Genomic DNA, 17,118 nt, shown 5'->3' with positions numbered 1-17,118 from the left:
GTGTTTTCCTAATTATTCCTCAGAGGCCACTACGGTTCACATTTTGAGCCACCTCAGCTCCCCATATGCCTGACTAAAGAAATTAAAGAATGCTGAATACCTGGAACAGGTTATTGGGAGCTGGAACAGAACAAATATATGAACAGTCTAGCAGTGTTGGAGGACAGAGTTGGAAAACAGTAAAAGATAATGTGGTTCCTTTATTTTCAATCAAATGGCTGAAAATCTTGGAAATGTTTATAAATATTTTACCATCATGTTTTACATTGCTCTCCTCAAGAAGCCAAAGATTTAAAAAAAGGTTTACAAAAAGTAATGTCCATCTGAACATCTGGAACAACTATTCCCAGCTGTTCCATGTGTCAGCCAAACTATGAGGTCTTCTAGAACACACCAGGGTTCCAATCTCCATGCAGTTAAGTGCTGAACCAACCAAATGGATGTCATTTGACCAAATAAGGTTATTTTCCCAAATGTTGACATACTACAAAATTACTTAACTTAGAAGATAAAAAAGGTGTAGTGGCAGATTGCAAAGACAATGTATTCAACTTCCCAGACTAGCAATACTCACAGGAACCAAGCATTCCAACCAAGCATTTTGGACCACTTTGCCTCCAATAAATGATCATCAAAATATATGTCAAACATTTTGCCACGATGTCCACAATTCAATAGATAAATCTTTGTGCCAGTACCTAAGACTGAACTTGAGTTAATTACAGCTAACGGTTTCTTTGATTGCAACAGCAGGTATAGGTCCAATATGGGTCCAAATGTAGCCTTTCTCTGGCCGAATAGGTATTGTTGGAAAGGGACAGCTTCTTGACTTGAAATATTCTGATGGAGCATGGCACACAAATTCAAGAAATTCCATTTTCCTGGGCAAATCCTCTTCTGGACCTAGCCAAACAAAATACATGGTTAAAAAAAGTATGTTCATTAGTCATAACAATTCAAATTGTACAAGAATTGTGACATACCAACTATATAAGTGCCTGGATCAAACTGATCCCTCGGGCTACACTGTGTAGGGATTAGCCAAGTTAATGCAGCACTTTTTTCACAGTACTGGTCCTGAATAAAACCACGAATCTGTGCAAAATAAGGTTTCCCATCCTCTTCATCTGTAACTTTCACGACATCACCTATTTGATAATAAACACCCTGTTGAAACAGAAAAAGAAGCAGAGAAAGTGAAGGGAATAATTCTGTAAGACTATTACAGTAAGACTATTACAGTGCATTAGGTAGCCTACCCTAAAGAAGATCGACTCCGATGTGATGATTGTCGACACAGACTCCGGAGCTTTGATAGGCTGAGGATGGAAAGAATCATCACTAACTGTGTCTAAATTATAAGAATTACGAAGTGTACGAAATTACAAAAAAAATACGCAAATACAAAATGTTTCTCTACCAAAAACATTTACATTTTTTAATTTAAAAATGTGCCGTCTTCCTTTCCCTTTGGTCGACACTTTCTTCTCAGATGCAGGTGCCTTGTACTTGGTGCTTCTCAGTCGTGCCGACCGTCTGTGGATCTCTTGTTTGGACTAGAAACGAAGGGCAGCAAAAACATAAAACTACAAATTCACACCTTGCTTTTTAAACAAAAAAGAACACCAATTATCAAATTTCATATTATTAAGTCTTATTATAAACCAAAGTAACTTCAAACCTGCTTGCCCCCGCCATTATTCTGCTGAGTGTTGGAAGACGCCGACAGTCCTGATCCTCCTGTGACACTGCTTTTAGCTGTACAGTTGTTACAAAGGATTTCTCCCTGGTTTCCTTTTTTCCACATCGATGACGAGTTTGTTTTGCAGACAGAACAGCATGGCTTTAAACCCAACGGCATCTTTTCTCAGAACAAGACGTACACTATTACTCTGTTATCTTTGCCTGCTTGCTAGCTACCTAGCTAGCCAGCTCGCAAGTGAACAAGTGTTTTTTCCCAGTCCTGAAGAGATGTTTGCCTGCCGAGAAGCGCAACTTTGTACTACTAAGATTTACTGGGAACAAGATTAACTGACGAACTTATAAAATGAAGAAATAATAATTGATGTCTGCGTGTTTCGAAGCACTGCGAATGAAACATCAAACCCTATCAACAAAAATTGCCCTCCATCATACTGAATGCAATCTTCGTCTGTCGCGTCAGGCAAACCGGAAATTTCAAAATAAAAGTTGTTGGGATTTTTTTTTTTACATTAACAGACACCCAAGAAAAATGTTTACTTAAACCAAAAAACAAATAGTGCCAATGCATGGTCAAGTAATTTGCAACCATATTACCTCGAATAGTGTAAATCAAGTAAAAGTAAATATTTTATAGTGTACAAGAACACCGGAATTTATTTAATAAGTGAAAAGGACTCTCAAAACGTGGCTAAACAACCACTACCAGCATAGGATCAAATATTTCTTTCTTTGTGCTTTGAGTTATAGAAACTAGCCATAGAGATAAGAGGACTCAGGGATATGGATGTATTATTTTGGTCCCCTCAGCACGGACAACCCTACCGCCGTGTGCAGTGCCCTAGTGCCTGAAAATAAAAATTTTAATGGTCCAATGAAGGTAATTTAAAAACCAGGAGGAGGACGCCCAGGACAGGATATGAAATACGGATGTTTGGTCACCCTAAAAGTATCTCTATAGTGCATAAAGCAATCTGCCTATTATAGTGACAATAGCGAGGTTCACATTAGGGGATTTGTATTCTTTATGGTAATCATGCTTTAAATTGTGTTTGTGTGCCTGATACATGCACACATTAAATACCATTTTGTTTCACTTCCACATTGGACAATAAATTATCTGAATGTGAAAACAGTACTGTGTCTTTACAAAAATTCAATAACGAAGATGTATTAATGTAATGCAGTACTTGCTTTCAGTACATTACACAGTACATCTAAAATACGCATTCCAGTTTCCCATGTGATGCAGAATGGACCCAAAGCTGGGTGTAAACACCAGATCAAAAGCAGTAGTGTGTTTTTATCTCAACAAATTTATCTCCTTGGAGTGCTTCCCCACCTGCTGGAGGACCTCATAGCTCTCGCCAGTCCTAAATGTCATTCTGTTTCCAAACAACCAAAGTGCTTGTTTCTCCACAGGTAACAGGTGGTTAAGGGCCTGGCAGCCAATCAGGGGAGTCCTAGTGTTCTTCTTGGAACAAAGACAGCTGTAGTTCTTGCTTATCCAGTCACAGGACACCAGGATGACCCATAGCCTACACACACAAGACCACAGGTCACAAAAGGTCATCAAAGTCATATCAAAATCATGAAGGTAAAAAAAAAAAAACCACTTAAAAACCTGCCAAAACATCCATGCCAACAATGCCCCCTAGAAACAAGCACTTCAAAATTCAGCCAACATCCAGCTATGATCAGATTAATTTCAAACCCATGACAAGATCTCTGATTCTCTGTGTAGTAAAGAACTTGCAGTCAAATTGCAAATCAATTGTAAAAGCCATTCAGACACCTTAACAGCCACTGACAGCAGCAACAAAACGTCCATCTCAGAACATAGTGCTTACTGTCCTTTATGAGTAATAATAAACATTGCATGGCCAGCATGTGTTTTGCTGCCATGCTGTGAGAACTCCCCCACCCCCTGGTCTACAGACACTATGAACACCACCTCCACCACCTGCCACCTATCACTCAGAGTTAAACCTTCATCAGAGAATAACAACTTTCACCCACTCGTGGCCCCATGTGCAATAGCAGCAGTGTAGGAGACAGCAGGTTTAGAGTGAATAGTCATAACACTCGTGCTTGGGGTCACAAGACACCAGTCACATGCTGCTGACCTTGGCACACTGCATATGATATGGGAAGGTGATTTGCAGCTGGCGCACGGTTTGGAATTGGTGAGGAACCACATGCACTTGGCAGCATATGCTTCACTTCCCCCAGCAACCATCAAAAGAACATCAAAATTAAGAGTCATTCTCATCATTTTTTGACCGTACAGATGTGCACGTAAAGAAGAATATTTAATACAACAGCAAGCACAAGGCAGTTTACATATGTTGAATATGGGATGGGCCACCACATCATCATCATCATCATCATCATCATCATCATCATCATCATCATCATCATCATCATTATCATCTGCAAGCGTGTCATTGCTGCTCCTCCTGGTGCAACTGTGGTGTCATGCAGCAATGCTTCGTTGAATAGCAGGTGCGTGGTGTCTGAAGAAAAGATTTTTACCTAAACTGCTGCAGCACACAGCATGCTTTTACATGTAAGCCATGCTTAAGGAAGCCTGTTTGAACCTGACCTGGCTTTAGAAGGTAAATACTATAATTTATTTTGGTCTTGTAAGAGCACTGTTGGAACAGGATACAATAATACAGTCAATTAATTATTCCTGCACAGTAAAAACTACCAGCTATGAACATCTATCTTGGCACAAGTAAAGTACTAGTAAAGGACTCATAGTACCTGGAAACTCAGAAAGACTGAGCAGCCAGGATCCCCGAGGTCAATATTTGATTATGTGCGAAAGTACATTAGGAAGACATCAAAAGCACATTAACAGGGAGCACAGCCGGACCCTCCTGTGGTGAGCTGGAAACTCCCTGCTGCATGGCCAAACAGGGTGAGAGATAATAGGCCAGACTAATGTCATCTGCAGGAAAATCAACTTTGGCAAGCACGTGGTGAACAGCCGCAGGCACAGGGCACGTTTTCGATGGGTCCTGGGGTCCTGTCTGTGGGATCAGGAGTGAACTGATTGATCATGGGATTGTTCTGCGTGACTCAATGCTTTATTCTGGGTAAACAGGATTTAAGATCTGGCCCTGGGAGAATATAATTCCACACAACAGTGATAGTTCTCCACATCTGCTGTGGTCTTAGCTCTTAAACACCCTTTTGCTTTAACAATTTGTCTGAAAGGTTCAGACCCTTACGGACAGATGTTAACAAAGATACTGCGTAAAGTATAAAACACATGCTATCAGGCCAAAAACATTAATGGCCAATTTATACCACATTTATTTGTCACATTAACCAAAGTTTTCATTATAAAACAAAAGTGCTAAGAAATTTAAACCTCTGAGTAAAAAAATCTATTCATACATACACACAGACAGACACACATAATAATATAACAGAAAAGCAGCATTACTACATCATTAGGAAGAATGCAGTGCAGTGAAAGGTAATGCAACAGGCTATTAGTTTAATCTCCCTTTAGACTGCTTTTCCTGAGCACACAGGCAGTAGTAAAATGTGGCCTGTATCATGTCATCATTATGCTCTCCTGACCAGCTGCCCAAGACTCTGAACATGGCAGGCTCTTTCTAACACAGCTTAATCACCAATTATTACTGCATTTGCAAAGGTTCTGATATAATGTAAGGTTCTGATTTAATTTAATTGGTTAGAACCCTACTTGGTTATTCAACCAGACTACAAAAAACCAAATTAAGGCCACCAGGCGTAAATTTAACAGCAGCGAGGCTTTTGCAGACATAGGACATGCTTCTTTAAAGCAAGTGCTATTGTGCTATTATAACGCTAAGCACCCCAGAAAGACCCAACCAAAATACCATAGTACAGTTCAAATGCATAAACTCTTATAGATACAGGAAAACAATGTTTGCTAGTGAAACCGATGTGTGCTCTGACAAGTCCCTGTAGAGAGCCTGGGGCAGAGGGCCAGAGTGGTACTAGCAGCTGGTCCTGCATCAGGACACTGAACCAGCTCCACCCTCTGTGAAGAAGTTAATGAAGCCATGCTCCTGGCTAGTCACACTAATTTATCACTTAAGATGACGCAACATCAGAAACAACATTTCAGATTAGCCATTAATAAAAAACAAAAATAAAAAAAAAACAACCAAACAAACAAAAAAACTCATCAAGATAAAAAAAATCAAGATAGCACTTTTGAAGTATTTTGAAAGAAATTTAGGTCACATTTCATTTGCATTAATCTCACACAGTATCATTTACAAAATAAAAGTAAGATGATTTTGCACTACGGTTTGGCCTTTGACTGTTGTCTTTCTTATTTGCAGTCTTTTCCTGTAAATCATGTCCTCTAGTTTCACTATCTTAAAACAGTTGTAGAAGCTGTAACCTCCAATACATTGACATTACCACAGCACAAATCATACACACAGAATATAGGCACAGTGACTATCTTTGTATGAGCAAAGCCTATTATATAAAAATAAAAAAAGCATGCACAAAAAGAATCAGTACAAACATAGAAAACCAGACAAAAAGGCATTCTCCCTTTTTACATACGAGTTTTACATATGACTGTAAATGATCATCAATTCTTGTCCTGCATATTTATTTTAGGTGTATTGATTTATTGAATATCAAGTTTCCTTAGAGATAGATATAATTCAGACTTTTATTTGACAAGTGTTCGGTTATCTTTTGTTGCTATGCAACAAAAAGGAGTTCAGCTCAACTAATGCTAAAGACGATTCTTAGCGTAAATTAAGTACCTGGTTGATTTACAGTTGCAGTTAATTAGTTGCATCAACCCAATAATGCTGATTTAAACATTTTGGTATCATGTTTTACTGCAATTATTGATCACTTACAGGCATGATGTCAGAGATGCTTAATATATAACTAATACTAATGAATATAATACTCTAATGCATACTAGTTACATGAATGTGATTGTGGTCGTATTTGCGTGTACACTGACAGGTGCTGACTGCTGAAGGAGTCTGCTCTTTTTTCATGGATTAGTGGTCTTCTCCCTTCTTCTTCTTTAGACCTTTGGACAGAAGCACTAAAATATTTAATACTGCCGCCTCCCGTTCGTTTTGCAAAATGGGTGTTGTTAACAAATGTCTAACAAAGCCTCAATGTCTAACAAAGTCAATGATCCTTTGTGCTTTTTTGTTCAATGAACAATGCTGCAGCTCAGTGAGACCAAAGGACACCACTGCTGGGTTTCTTTTCTGCCTCCAATTCTACTGCAGTAACTGATAAACCATCATTTAGTCATGTTTTTGTTTTGCATGGTTTTTTTTGGAGGCAGTCACTATTCATAATTTCTCAGTCAGCAAAAAATATTTGCATATTTGGTTAGAAAATAGGGTTCAGATATAATCTACTGGCCCCACAGCACATTCATCCCTTTCACTGAGTGCTGTTCTCTGTAGTCCTACTTATCATTCTTGTGGAGAATGCTGGCAACAGTTTGGAATTAAAACTTTTCTTTTCTGTTAATGACAGAATTGTTTTAGGGAGAAGATAATCACTGGCATTATCTACTTGAATTCTGCAGATGCTCAATGCCCTAGGCTTTAGTGTAAATCCCATATTTACAGATTTTGAGTTGCACAGGATAGCCAAATCTAGTCATGTCAAACAATGCAATCCCAGTGCCCATTTAAAATATACTGCAATAACAGAAGAGGAAAACACCACTACATAGCTGTAGTTTTCATTATTATTTATTCCACGTACAGGTGTCCTAGGAAAAGTAACGAAGAACCAACTGTCCCTCAACACACTCAATCAAATAAACATAGATGACGGAACACAATATAATTATTTTTGAAAATGAGCACAAATTATAAAATATCAACCACTGACAAAAACCAACTCGGATAAAACACGTTGATAAGATCACTGTTACAACCATAGTTTCAGCCGGGTTCTGCTCACCACAGGCTGAGCCTGATACCCCCACATCCAGACAACAAACAAGCCTTCAGTCATGCTACACACATGTCTGAAACCAACAATTAAGGTAACCAATAGTAGTTATTAAGATGGTGCTAAGGGGACTTTTGCAAGTGATGCAGTTAAAGCCAAAGGGACAGAGCTGTGGGGAAAAGGTCATGAAGTAATACTGAAATAAAACAGTGTAAAGCATCTACAAAGTAAGCTAGAAGTCACATTCATGTCTTTCCAAATACTAATCTGTTGATATACTTAGGTTTCACTTAAAATATTTCAAATGGCCAAAAAGTACACAAAAAGCTACCATGGTAAAGAGATCAACCAAGCATGAGTAAAATGAGCTCTTCCTTTCCCAATGTATATAGTTAGCCGTGGATCCTAGTAAGGTTTCTTTTATTTAAAGTGTTCCTTTTGTTTTAAATGCACAAACATGTGTTTGACATATCTTGCATTAGCAATACAGTTTAACCCTGTAACCCTGACCTTTCACCTTTTAAACCTATGCTTTTTATGTTAATAAAACAAAATTAAAGGAACCCCCCTTCAAAATAAAAATGTAAAAACCTTCAAGCCACAATTAGAGATTCAGAACATAATAATCGTGGAGCAATGTAGATCTCCTACAATTCTTAGATAGAGGTATGAGTACTTAAGTGTTGAACTTATGGCGTTACAGAACTACATTTAGGAGCTCCAAATGGTTTGTGTTGGCTGTGTAAATCTCTCCCTGTAGCTTTAATACACGGATTTAACAGGTGGTTCAAATGAAAGCAATGTTGTGGCTGTATTTGGGGTTTTCTAAACACAGGGTTCTGAACTCATGCCGCCTGGAGTGAAGCACATTATGTAATAAACTTCATGATTCATTTATAGTAGTCTAAAAATTCAGCATAGCTGAACATTTGTATTATAGATATGTTAGAAAATCACTTAAGATTACTAGGCTACAGACTACTGTATCTATATCTACCATTAACCAACTAAATATATACATTTTTTAGCCCAAGCTCTTAGTAAATATGATACAACTGTAAGCAGCATTTGTAACCAAATGAATTTTCCTGTGATCAGTTTTTTTTTTTAAACCAGTAAGTGGTTTTGAAGAAAACATGGTTGAAAACTGACATGGTTTATTCATTTGATTTATTTCAGCAGTGTTGTTTGCTTTAATTTCAGCTTATACCTAGCCCAAAACAAAATTTCATCGTAAGCAAGAGCGCCCCCGAGAGGCCAGGAGACAGCATCGCACTCCCTATCCCTGCACGCAGGGTCTGTGAGAGCAGCATGCAGAGCAGTGTGGCATGAGTCACTCCAGACGGCACCGGTTCGGGGCTCCGAGGGGCCCCCAGCACCACAGCCCTGCCAGATCTGCAGACCTTGGAGTCTGGGTGCGGTGGAGAACGGTGGGGAAGCTTCCACTGAGCGCTAGTGATCAGGGCTTCAGAACGATGCCTGTACTGCCTCTCATAGAGGGGAGTTGACCAGGGACACAAGAGGAAAGAGATTTAATGTGTGAAGAAATGGCGTGACATGTAAGTGCTCATGGGAATGTATTGTAAATATGCAATTCTCCCAAACGTTGTGGTGGTGGTTCTGGGCACGTGTGTTTGTGCCCACTGAACACTGGATAATGTACAATGACAATCAAAGCGACTGTCCATAATACGTGTGTGAATTTACAAACGTAGGCATGAGACACCAATATTAGAACGCGCTGTCATCTTCACAGTATGTACAGATAGATGTTCATGCCTCTGTGTGCGTGGTTCTGTGAATGTGTGTAGGTGTGGAGTTGGGGATGCTCATGGCTGTTTCCTGTGGGAGAAGGGTGGGTCAGAGGTGAGAGGTCGGTGTTGAAGGGCAACAGTGAGGTCAGATTCGGGGCAACTGCTTCTCAATGAATTCCTTCACAGCAGACATCTCCTAGAAACCAAACCAGAAACAGAGCATTTAGCATTACACATGCAGACACACAGTACAATACTACAGTATTCAGCATCAACACCAAAACAGCATTTTAAATTATACTGGCCTACAACAGAGTTTTGACCTCTGATGAGGACAACCCCATCACCTCAAACCATGAAGTTGAAGTTGAACTGACCAGATTTCAGTATATGTCAAACAGAACTGTACCTGGTCAACTTGAGGTGGTGGTGGTGGTGGTGGTGGGGGGGTTGTTGTCAGGTTTGTATTCACTCAATAGCCATTTGAAAAATGTTGTGGGCCAGGTTATAGTCATAAACAAATTTAAAACATTTACCCTGGAAAAAAAATCAAGTCGAGGCAAGCTCTTTGCTTTCGCTGCACATTGGCAGACCGAGTCACCTGACAAAGCTCACCTGAGGGCAGGAGCTGTGCATGAGGCCCGGGTAGGTACGGAAAGCAAGCTTCTGTGGGGACACTATGGTCTTAAGCTTCTCTGCCGTCATGGCCCCAAACTGCACGGGGATCATGGGGTCCATCTCCCCGTGGCACTGCAGGATGGGTATGTCCTTGTTCGCACTGCCGCTTGCCGCCTAGGGGAGTGACCACATGTGAACTCAGTCAAGTAGAAATATCAAGTAGAAATATCAGGAGACAACATGTCACACACACACGTATGTAAGCCCAACCTGCGGAAAGGTCTTGTGGAGTGGTAACCAACAGCTCAGAGCAACCACACCCCCTAGTTGCTGCTGACAGGTAAGAGCGGTGTAGAGGGAGAGTGCGCCTCCCTGGAGTCCACAGAACGACACACACACACACACACACACACGCACACACGCACACACACAAACAGGTTCTGTTATATACAAATTAAATAAGACACGATCAGGAATCTAACTAAACAAATTCAGTCAACTGGGTGCCCAACATGCAAAAAATAAAAAAGTAAGACCCAAATAATAGAAGCCCAGGCAGGTTAAGGTGCCAGAGGGGACATTTTTACTTAATAAATACTCATTTCATAGAAGTTCTGCAGAGGTATTTGTCTGACCTGAGAGAATCCACCGAGGATGACACGATTAGCCGGTATGCCATTTTTCACCTCGTGGTCAATAATGGCCTTGACTATGAAAGAGGGTAAAAGTTCTGTAGTGACATTACTTTATCATAAATATCAACATTTTTACCTTATATTAACAATAGATACATTATTGAGCATTACATTCTATGACTTAGAAAATACAATACTGTATTCAAAGTCGATTAAAGTTTCTTTAAAGTACATTTTTGAACAATTATTCGACAAAGATTTTCTGTAGCTACAGTAGCATAATTTTGCCTTTGCACACCAGCCTAAGGCTGCCTGTTAGGGGCAGACGTTCCTGACTGTCCCTGTAAACAGAATTAAGGAAACTGGCCCATGTAGTGCAGGAGTTTCTACTTTAGGTTTGTACACTCTCACTCACTGTTCTCTGCTGCTTTCTTAATCCCTGCTTCATCCTCTGGAGAGTCTGGACTCAAACCCATCAGGTCAAACCTGACAACAAGGGTTAAATTACCCTTAGTGCAAATATCAACAACTATATCATGATTATAGATATGTGAAGTCTTACCATGAGGGCATGGTCATTTTCATATTGAGGGTTACAGGGATTCTGGGTCTGTAAGAATGAGTGAGTGAATTAGTTAAATCAATATCATTCAACATCACTCAGTTTTTTCCACTCATACACCACCCCATGAAGTAAATACATTACTTCTTTAAGTACCATAGTGAAACTGGAAAATGGGACGAAAAGCAAATGTCTTTCTTAAGACATTAAATATTTCAGTAAGTTTGGAAGAACATCGTGAATGCTGATCATTTTTTACATTTCATCTCTGTCAAGTACCTCAGTAATTCTGGATCCCACTGCAATGAGATCAGGTACTTACGCATGTGGGCAGATGTACTTGACATGTGGGAGCCTAATAGATGTCATTGCATCAGCCCAGCCGTGACTGAACAGGGATGTAAACGAGGTTAGAAGAAAGGAAGTGGGGCACAAATATATTTTATGCATTACGCAACAATAAAGACTAAACAAACAAAAACAAGCATGACCTAAACTTAGCTCATCAAAATACTTTACTGGAAAAACATTAACCATATTAAGTTCATTAATTATTGATAATGCATTATTCCTACATCAATACTTTTTGAATGCATACAGTTTGAGAAGTGCTCAGCTGACCTGTTTATGTATTTATTTTTGTTCACTTAAAACCAGCCATGCATGCAAGAATCAGGACATACCCTGTGTCACCCAGGCCATGGAGAAAGATGACCTGTAGTGGAAGAACAGGGTGAACTGTAAAATGTATATATTCCTTAACAGTAAACACAAAAAACTAAATCCTTGAGTCAAAAAATGACGTTAAATAGTCTTTTATTACTTCACCAGGCTAACAACCATGAAAACATTTGTAAATGTTCCCCTCAAGGGGGAAAACACAAATGTTCCACTGCTAAGCTTCCATTCTAAAGGACTGAGAAAATATTTCACACCAAGTTGAACAGTCAGAGTTATTTATTTACAGTGTCACAAGGTACTAGAGTGGACAGCGTATTTGCCCAACCCGCCCCTGCCCCATTCCTCGCCCCCTCACCGCAGCGGTCTCCCTCTCGGTCCCAGACACCGTCACGGCCTCGGCAAGCAGCGGCACAGACATGTTGTTGCCACACATACACTGTAAGAGGTGCTTTCAACAGGAAACCGCTGTTAAAATCTGGTTAGTTCCACAAGTATTGTGACATTCTAGAACACTTACAATGGCTTACTTAGAAACTTAGAATTACCATTGCACTCAAATTTACTGGAATTCATTAATAATGGCTATTAAGACAACTGCCTAAATAATTATTGACATAATAAAAAAATCATAATTATTTAAGCTAATAAAACAAAACTAACAGTAACCATATCCAAAGATCATTTGCAATACCTAGTAAATTCCTAATAATTAAAAATGAAAAAAATGGGGAAAGGAAATATGTTAAAGTGTAAACATAGGACATGACTCATAGGCTGGTTAAAATTGTTGACGTATTAGTCCAGTTAAAATTCTGTTAGGCAAGCAAAAGTGGATCTTTACTAGATGCAAAAACAACCACCATTAAGAACTGCACTGTTAGTGAACAAGTAAAGTTAAATATGGTATACTGTAAAGGGATAGTGTTGCTATTCTAGGAGTACATACATTTGAGAAAGAATAAATCTTAAAACCACACAGAACCTGTTTATGCAAAAGGAGGAGTGTTACATTCACGAGTGCTCAAGAGTGAGCTAGTTCCCCTGCATCAAATGAGGTCAAATGTACACAACTTAGTGGTTTCAACTCCACATTTTGCCTACATACTTAAAGATCAGCTTCAGGCGCATCACGAGCTTCCATCTGACTGGCATTTTACCAAAGTTCACTTTTCTTATTCAGTGTGAGCAGACACGGCAGGGTAAACTAGACTCATCCAAGAGCCAGTCGTGCATTGCTCTGGTGAATCAAGACACCTGCCATTTAGACTCATGCAGAACGACTTGCTTTCATAACAGAAACTGAAATCAAAACCGCAGGACTCTCCAACAATGTGAGCAAAAAAGACGGAACAATACAGGCGGGCGAGCTAATGGTTACAACTAACGCTCACTCCAAATATCACATTACAATAAGGTGGATTCATGAGCTCCATCAGCTGGGGTGACGTGGGCAAAGGCCATGCGCCACCAGCACCACACCGGACACATGACACCACAGCAAAACACCCACCAAAAACAAAGCATTACGCTATATCCCCCACTGTTAGTAGCAGTAAAGCGCAGTAGCTGGTGAGGCGTAAATGTAGCGCATGTGTTTGGACACCTACTTTCATTCGCTACTCAAACTGTGGGGAAGAGGGACATGGGAAACAAGAGAGTTTCAGCCGGCTACTGGAATTCACCACAGCACATAAGCATATCCCGGGGATTATTTAAAATCGGAATAAAATCCAGCAAAGCTTAATCTTAATCCTGCTCAACTGGCCAAACCGGCTGTCTAGCTACACTTTCACAATGAGCCCAGACATCTTGGTGCATGCAGCTAGCAGCTAGCCAGCTAGCTCTCTGTATTGTCCCTCCCTCTTCACTACTGCATTAGCTAGCTAATCCCGGGCCTCCGCTGTCGTTTATTACCAACAGATCGCTACCTCTAAACTGATTGATAACATAACGTCACCGCGATGAATATTTCTGGTTCTTGGCAAGTAAAAAAAAACATAGTTATCGCAAACATTTGCCCATTACTATAAATTCATATACTTACCGCTTGCTATATCCCAGGTCACAACGGAACTTCCGCTGAATCTGCCGGAGGGGCGGGGCGTTGTTTGTGTGACGTCACATTAAGTACGCCCCCATTCATCCCTTTCGCGGAAAAAACATATATATACACAGAATGTCAATATTTCATAGCCGTTATTCTAACAAATAATTTTAAATTTATATAAAAATGTTTTAACAATGCCCGAACCCAGGTAATCAAATACAGCAGAACGTAGTAGTGACGATCCAAGTGAATTCTTAAATGGGATTTTTTTTCGTATTTGTGCCAATCTAAAATGCTTGTAGACACCATTTGATTGTTTCACACTATGAAATTAACACGAATCCCTTAGAAATTGTTTTCCTATTTTTTTTATTATATTAGACATATGACTTAATTCAAAGAGGACAAACGTGTTTAACTCTGAATGTTTATTGGTAATTTTTTTCAAATGAACAAATCTTCACAAACATTTGCCTTCTATATATTCTCTTTATTAATATCTGTAATATGAAAAATCATTCATTCTTATATTCTTTTCATACAGGCAGTTCCATCTTACACCACCATCATGATATAAACTGTGTCTGTGGAGTAATATTTTCCACTTTGTGATCTGCTGGATTTGCTGCTGCCTCATAGTTACAGATTGTCACTTCGTGTCTATGAGCCTGGGAGAGGAAAGGCACAGACAGATAAAACAGATTATAACGTGTCAAACGTGCACATATGTGTAAATCCATGCCCAAATCTGCCCACTGTCATCAGTAAAACATTTAACATTCACTTCAGGTTCCCCATCACTGCTAGCAAACACCTGGCCTTTGTGTTGTTTTCATGTGCTTCTGCACTACTGGGGTTCAGTACAGCGTCAGTGAGAATAACTCCGCTTGTATATTTCCTGATGTCTGAAGTATGCTGTATGCTACTATCTAGGATGCATTCTTTGTAAGTTGCTCTGGAGAGTCTGCTAAATGGCCTAAATGTAAATGTAAATATCTGGTGGATGATTTTATGCCTCTCTCAAGCTTTTTCAGATCCCATACATTTGCCCCAGTTTTGGAGAAGATAAGTGTTTCATGATTAATAAAAAGCATGGTAAATGAAAAAAAGCTAATTCTCTCTGAAGATAAGGGTTAGGGGAAATTCAACATGATTTACACATGAAAAATGCACAGATCTTTAATGGGAGAGTTAATTTTAGAACAGGTATTTTGCTGCAACAACTATGCCTAAGGTAAAGGTGGCTCATTTTTTTAATGGTCATTCTTGGTAGCCATGTTTTGAGCATTTTTGGTTGCAGCAGCTGAAAATGACCATACTTGAAAAATTCCTTCACTGTGACATCCACAAGTCCCTAGCCACAGGCCCTCACCTCAGTGTACTCCCCCCGAAGCCCAATATAGTAGATACGAGTGGACTCTCCCCCAAAGTTCCGAGGAATATGAAGAGACAAGTGTTGCACATTGGAAAAGCGTGTTATCCTAAAAAAATAAATATTAACAAGAAGCATTGGTCAAAACTACACAACAAATAGACGTCCAAGTATCTGTATTTTATTTTATTTTTTACAAAACTTCAAATATATAGAGAAGACATACTTGGTTGGATACTCCAGTTCAGCCAATGAATCCCTGTTGAGACGAAATGCTTGTTCTGGTTCTCGGCTTGTATCATCAAATGACATCTGTGGTATATTCTTGTATCTGCACATGGTTATAAAAAACCTGTGTGTTATATACAGTCTCTACCTTGTAAGATTCATATCATATTAACGGCATGCTTACAGCCTCATCTCAGCCGGGTGGGACTCATCGTCCTCTCCAGAGATTATAATCCCTTTCAGTTTCACACTTCCGGTAAACCTGCCAAAACAAACAAGAGAAAACAAATGAAGCACGGAGGAAGGCAGAGACAATGGTGCACATGTAGTGGACACTAACTATGTGAAGGCAGGATAAGAGACAGAGGAGGATGACAGTCTTACGGGATATTGAACAGAAGTTCCTCATCAGCATCACTTTCCACAAACTGAAAAACGATTAAAAACACAACAGTAATGTTGATTAATTAACACAGATATTGTATGCTCTATATCATATTTCCATACTCACTATGAATGCAGAGGTTTTTTTTCCTTTATTTGCATGCAACAGATGACTTACACAGAATGACTTAGAAAAGTGCATTATACATCATGCATCATGATGTATAACATCAATTATTTTGTTACTCTCCTGACATGATCCAACAAATACGTTCTGCAGCAGCATACACAATAATGGAAGACAGATCTTAACAAAAGGATTCATAAATTATCAGTGTGCCACACATGGCCTCTGTCGTCTGAAGTCCATCACCGTCAAGTTCAGCGTTGTCCTTACTTTACCACCCCCGAGACATGGGGTCAGCCAACAGAGAGTGAATCAGCAAGCGCTTCATGAACTGAAGCAGGGGGTCAACTCGGGGAATTAAAACAACTTTCCCACTACCTTGCTACTCGTACCTGGAGTTACGAGACCACTGAAGTGGAACATTGTTAACGCCTAGTCACCTTTTCGCGGTCTGTTCGCTGATCCCAGGGTTTGAACACCAGTTTCCCGTCACCTTCTCGACTTTCATTTAGGCACTGCAGCTTGTCCGTGTCGATGCGCCGGTACAGCCCGTACTCCAGGCCCCGCTCGGCGGGTTCGTGCTCATGTTCACAACAGCCGTGACTGTGCCCACCGCCGTGTCCATGTCCGTGACCAGACATTGCATGGGATTAGCTTTATTAGTATTTATTAGCTTTATTATAATAAAATTATATCTTCGCCAGTTTCTGAGACACTTAACGAGCCATTACGAAGAAGTTTAATGCCACATATAGCAGTGCAACAAGAAAGAAGGGGACGCTTCTGGAAGAAACACAAAATAAAGAAGAATTCGCTGCTCTGGTTGGACGATGAGGAAACGAAGACAGCCAATAGCGAGAAGCGTTATTACCAGCCCCTCTTGAACGGAACATTGACGTCGCCATAGGATTGGCTTAGAAGCACAGCATGAAACGAGACACCTATCTGATCGCTCTGGTAAGTAAGAGGAATGCGAAAAACACATGGCCACTAAATTTTCAGTTATTTTAATCATGAACCAAACACTTTTCATCACGCATTTCTT

General features: G+C 39.8%; 3 protein-coding genes across 5 annotated transcripts; all 3 read right to left on the bottom strand.

Annotated features, from left to right (window-relative positions):
• Positions 1-180: 180 nt before the first annotated feature.
• gatad1 (GATA zinc finger domain containing 1) lies at positions 181-2,176 on the bottom strand. The gene is made up of 5 exons (XM_077009008.1): positions 1,682-2,176; positions 1,434-1,556; positions 1,260-1,319; positions 984-1,167; positions 181-903 (listed from the first exon to the last, which is right to left on the bottom strand). Exons 1-5 carry the CDS (start codon positions 1,859-1,861, stop codon positions 716-718), a joined length of 735 nt encoding a protein of 244 aa, XP_076865123.1. The 5' UTR covers positions 1,862-2,176; the 3' UTR covers positions 181-715.
• A 5,266-nt stretch (positions 2,177-7,442) lies between these two features.
• lypla2 (lysophospholipase 2) lies at positions 7,443-14,072 on the bottom strand. 3 transcript variants are annotated; one of them, XM_077009000.1, is made up of 11 exons: positions 13,960-14,072; positions 13,523-13,540; positions 12,271-12,363; positions 11,918-11,949; positions 11,557-11,622; positions 11,235-11,282; positions 11,088-11,158; positions 10,673-10,746; positions 10,308-10,409; positions 10,035-10,211; positions 7,443-9,615 (listed from the first exon to the last, which is right to left on the bottom strand). In XM_077009000.1, exons 2-11 carry the CDS (start codon positions 13,526-13,528, stop codon positions 9,565-9,567), a joined length of 720 nt encoding a protein of 239 aa, XP_076865115.1. In that variant the 5' UTR covers positions 13,529-13,540; positions 13,960-14,072; the 3' UTR covers positions 7,443-9,564. The 3 variants fall into 3 exon arrangements, with proteins under 3 accessions (XP_076865115.1, XP_076865118.1, XP_076865117.1); XM_077009003.1 differs by lacking the exon at positions 13,523-13,540 and having other exon boundaries at positions 13,960-14,062; XM_077009002.1 differs by lacking the exon at positions 13,960-14,072 and having other exon boundaries at positions 13,523-13,945.
• Positions 14,073-14,375: 303 nt separating this feature from the next.
• pithd1 (PITH (C-terminal proteasome-interacting domain of thioredoxin-like) domain containing 1) lies at positions 14,376-16,870 on the bottom strand. The gene is made up of 6 exons (XM_077009004.1): positions 16,514-16,870; positions 15,947-15,990; positions 15,747-15,824; positions 15,561-15,665; positions 15,335-15,443; positions 14,376-14,630 (listed from the first exon to the last, which is right to left on the bottom strand). Exons 1-6 carry the CDS (start codon positions 16,712-16,714, stop codon positions 14,529-14,531), a joined length of 639 nt encoding a protein of 212 aa, XP_076865119.1. The 5' UTR covers positions 16,715-16,870; the 3' UTR covers positions 14,376-14,528.
• Between the last annotated feature and the right edge of the window lie 248 nt (positions 16,871-17,118).

Source organism: Brachyhypopomus gauderio, chromosome 6 (genome assembly GCF_052324685.1).
Source record: "Brachyhypopomus gauderio isolate BG-103 chromosome 6, BGAUD_0.2, whole genome shotgun sequence".
Lineage (NCBI taxonomy): Eukaryota > Metazoa > Chordata > Actinopteri > Gymnotiformes > Hypopomidae > Brachyhypopomus > Brachyhypopomus gauderio.
This window is presented reverse-complemented; position numbering and strand designations above follow the sequence as displayed.

Bases quoted from the DNA above. Each gene is read 5' to 3' on its own strand.
- gatad1 (XM_077009008.1), bottom strand. From the start codon at position 1,861: ATGCCGTTGGGTTTAAAGCCATGCTGTTCTGTCTGCAAAACAAACTCG. The intron at 1,557-1,681 runs GTTTGAAGTTAC...CTTCGTTTCTAG, and splicing joins ATAATGGCGGGGGCAAGCAG to TCCAAACAAGAGATCCACAG. The intron at 904-983 runs GTATGTCACAAT...TTGTTTGGCTAG, and splicing joins TCCAGGCACTTATATAGTTG to GTCCAGAAGAGGATTTGCCC.
- lypla2 (XM_077009000.1), bottom strand. The intron at 11,623-11,917 runs GTATGTCCTGAT...ATCCCTGTTCAG, and splicing joins CATGGCCTGGGTGACACAGG to TCACGGCTGGGCTGATGCAA. The intron at 10,212-10,307 runs GTTGGGCTTACA...TCACTCCCCTAG, and splicing joins TCCACAAGACCTTTCCGCAG to GCGGCAAGCGGCAGTGCGAA.
- pithd1 (XM_077009004.1), bottom strand. From the start codon at position 16,714: ATGTCTGGTCACGGACATGGACACGGCGGTGGGCACAGTCACGGCTGT. The intron at 15,825-15,946 runs GTAAGACTGTCA...TTGTTTTGGCAG, and splicing joins GAACTTCTGTTCAATATCCC to GTTTACCGGAAGTGTGAAAC. The intron at 15,666-15,746 runs GTAAGCATGCCG...AACCATGTGCAG, and splicing joins CACCCGGCTGAGATGAGGCT to ATACAAGAATATACCACAGA.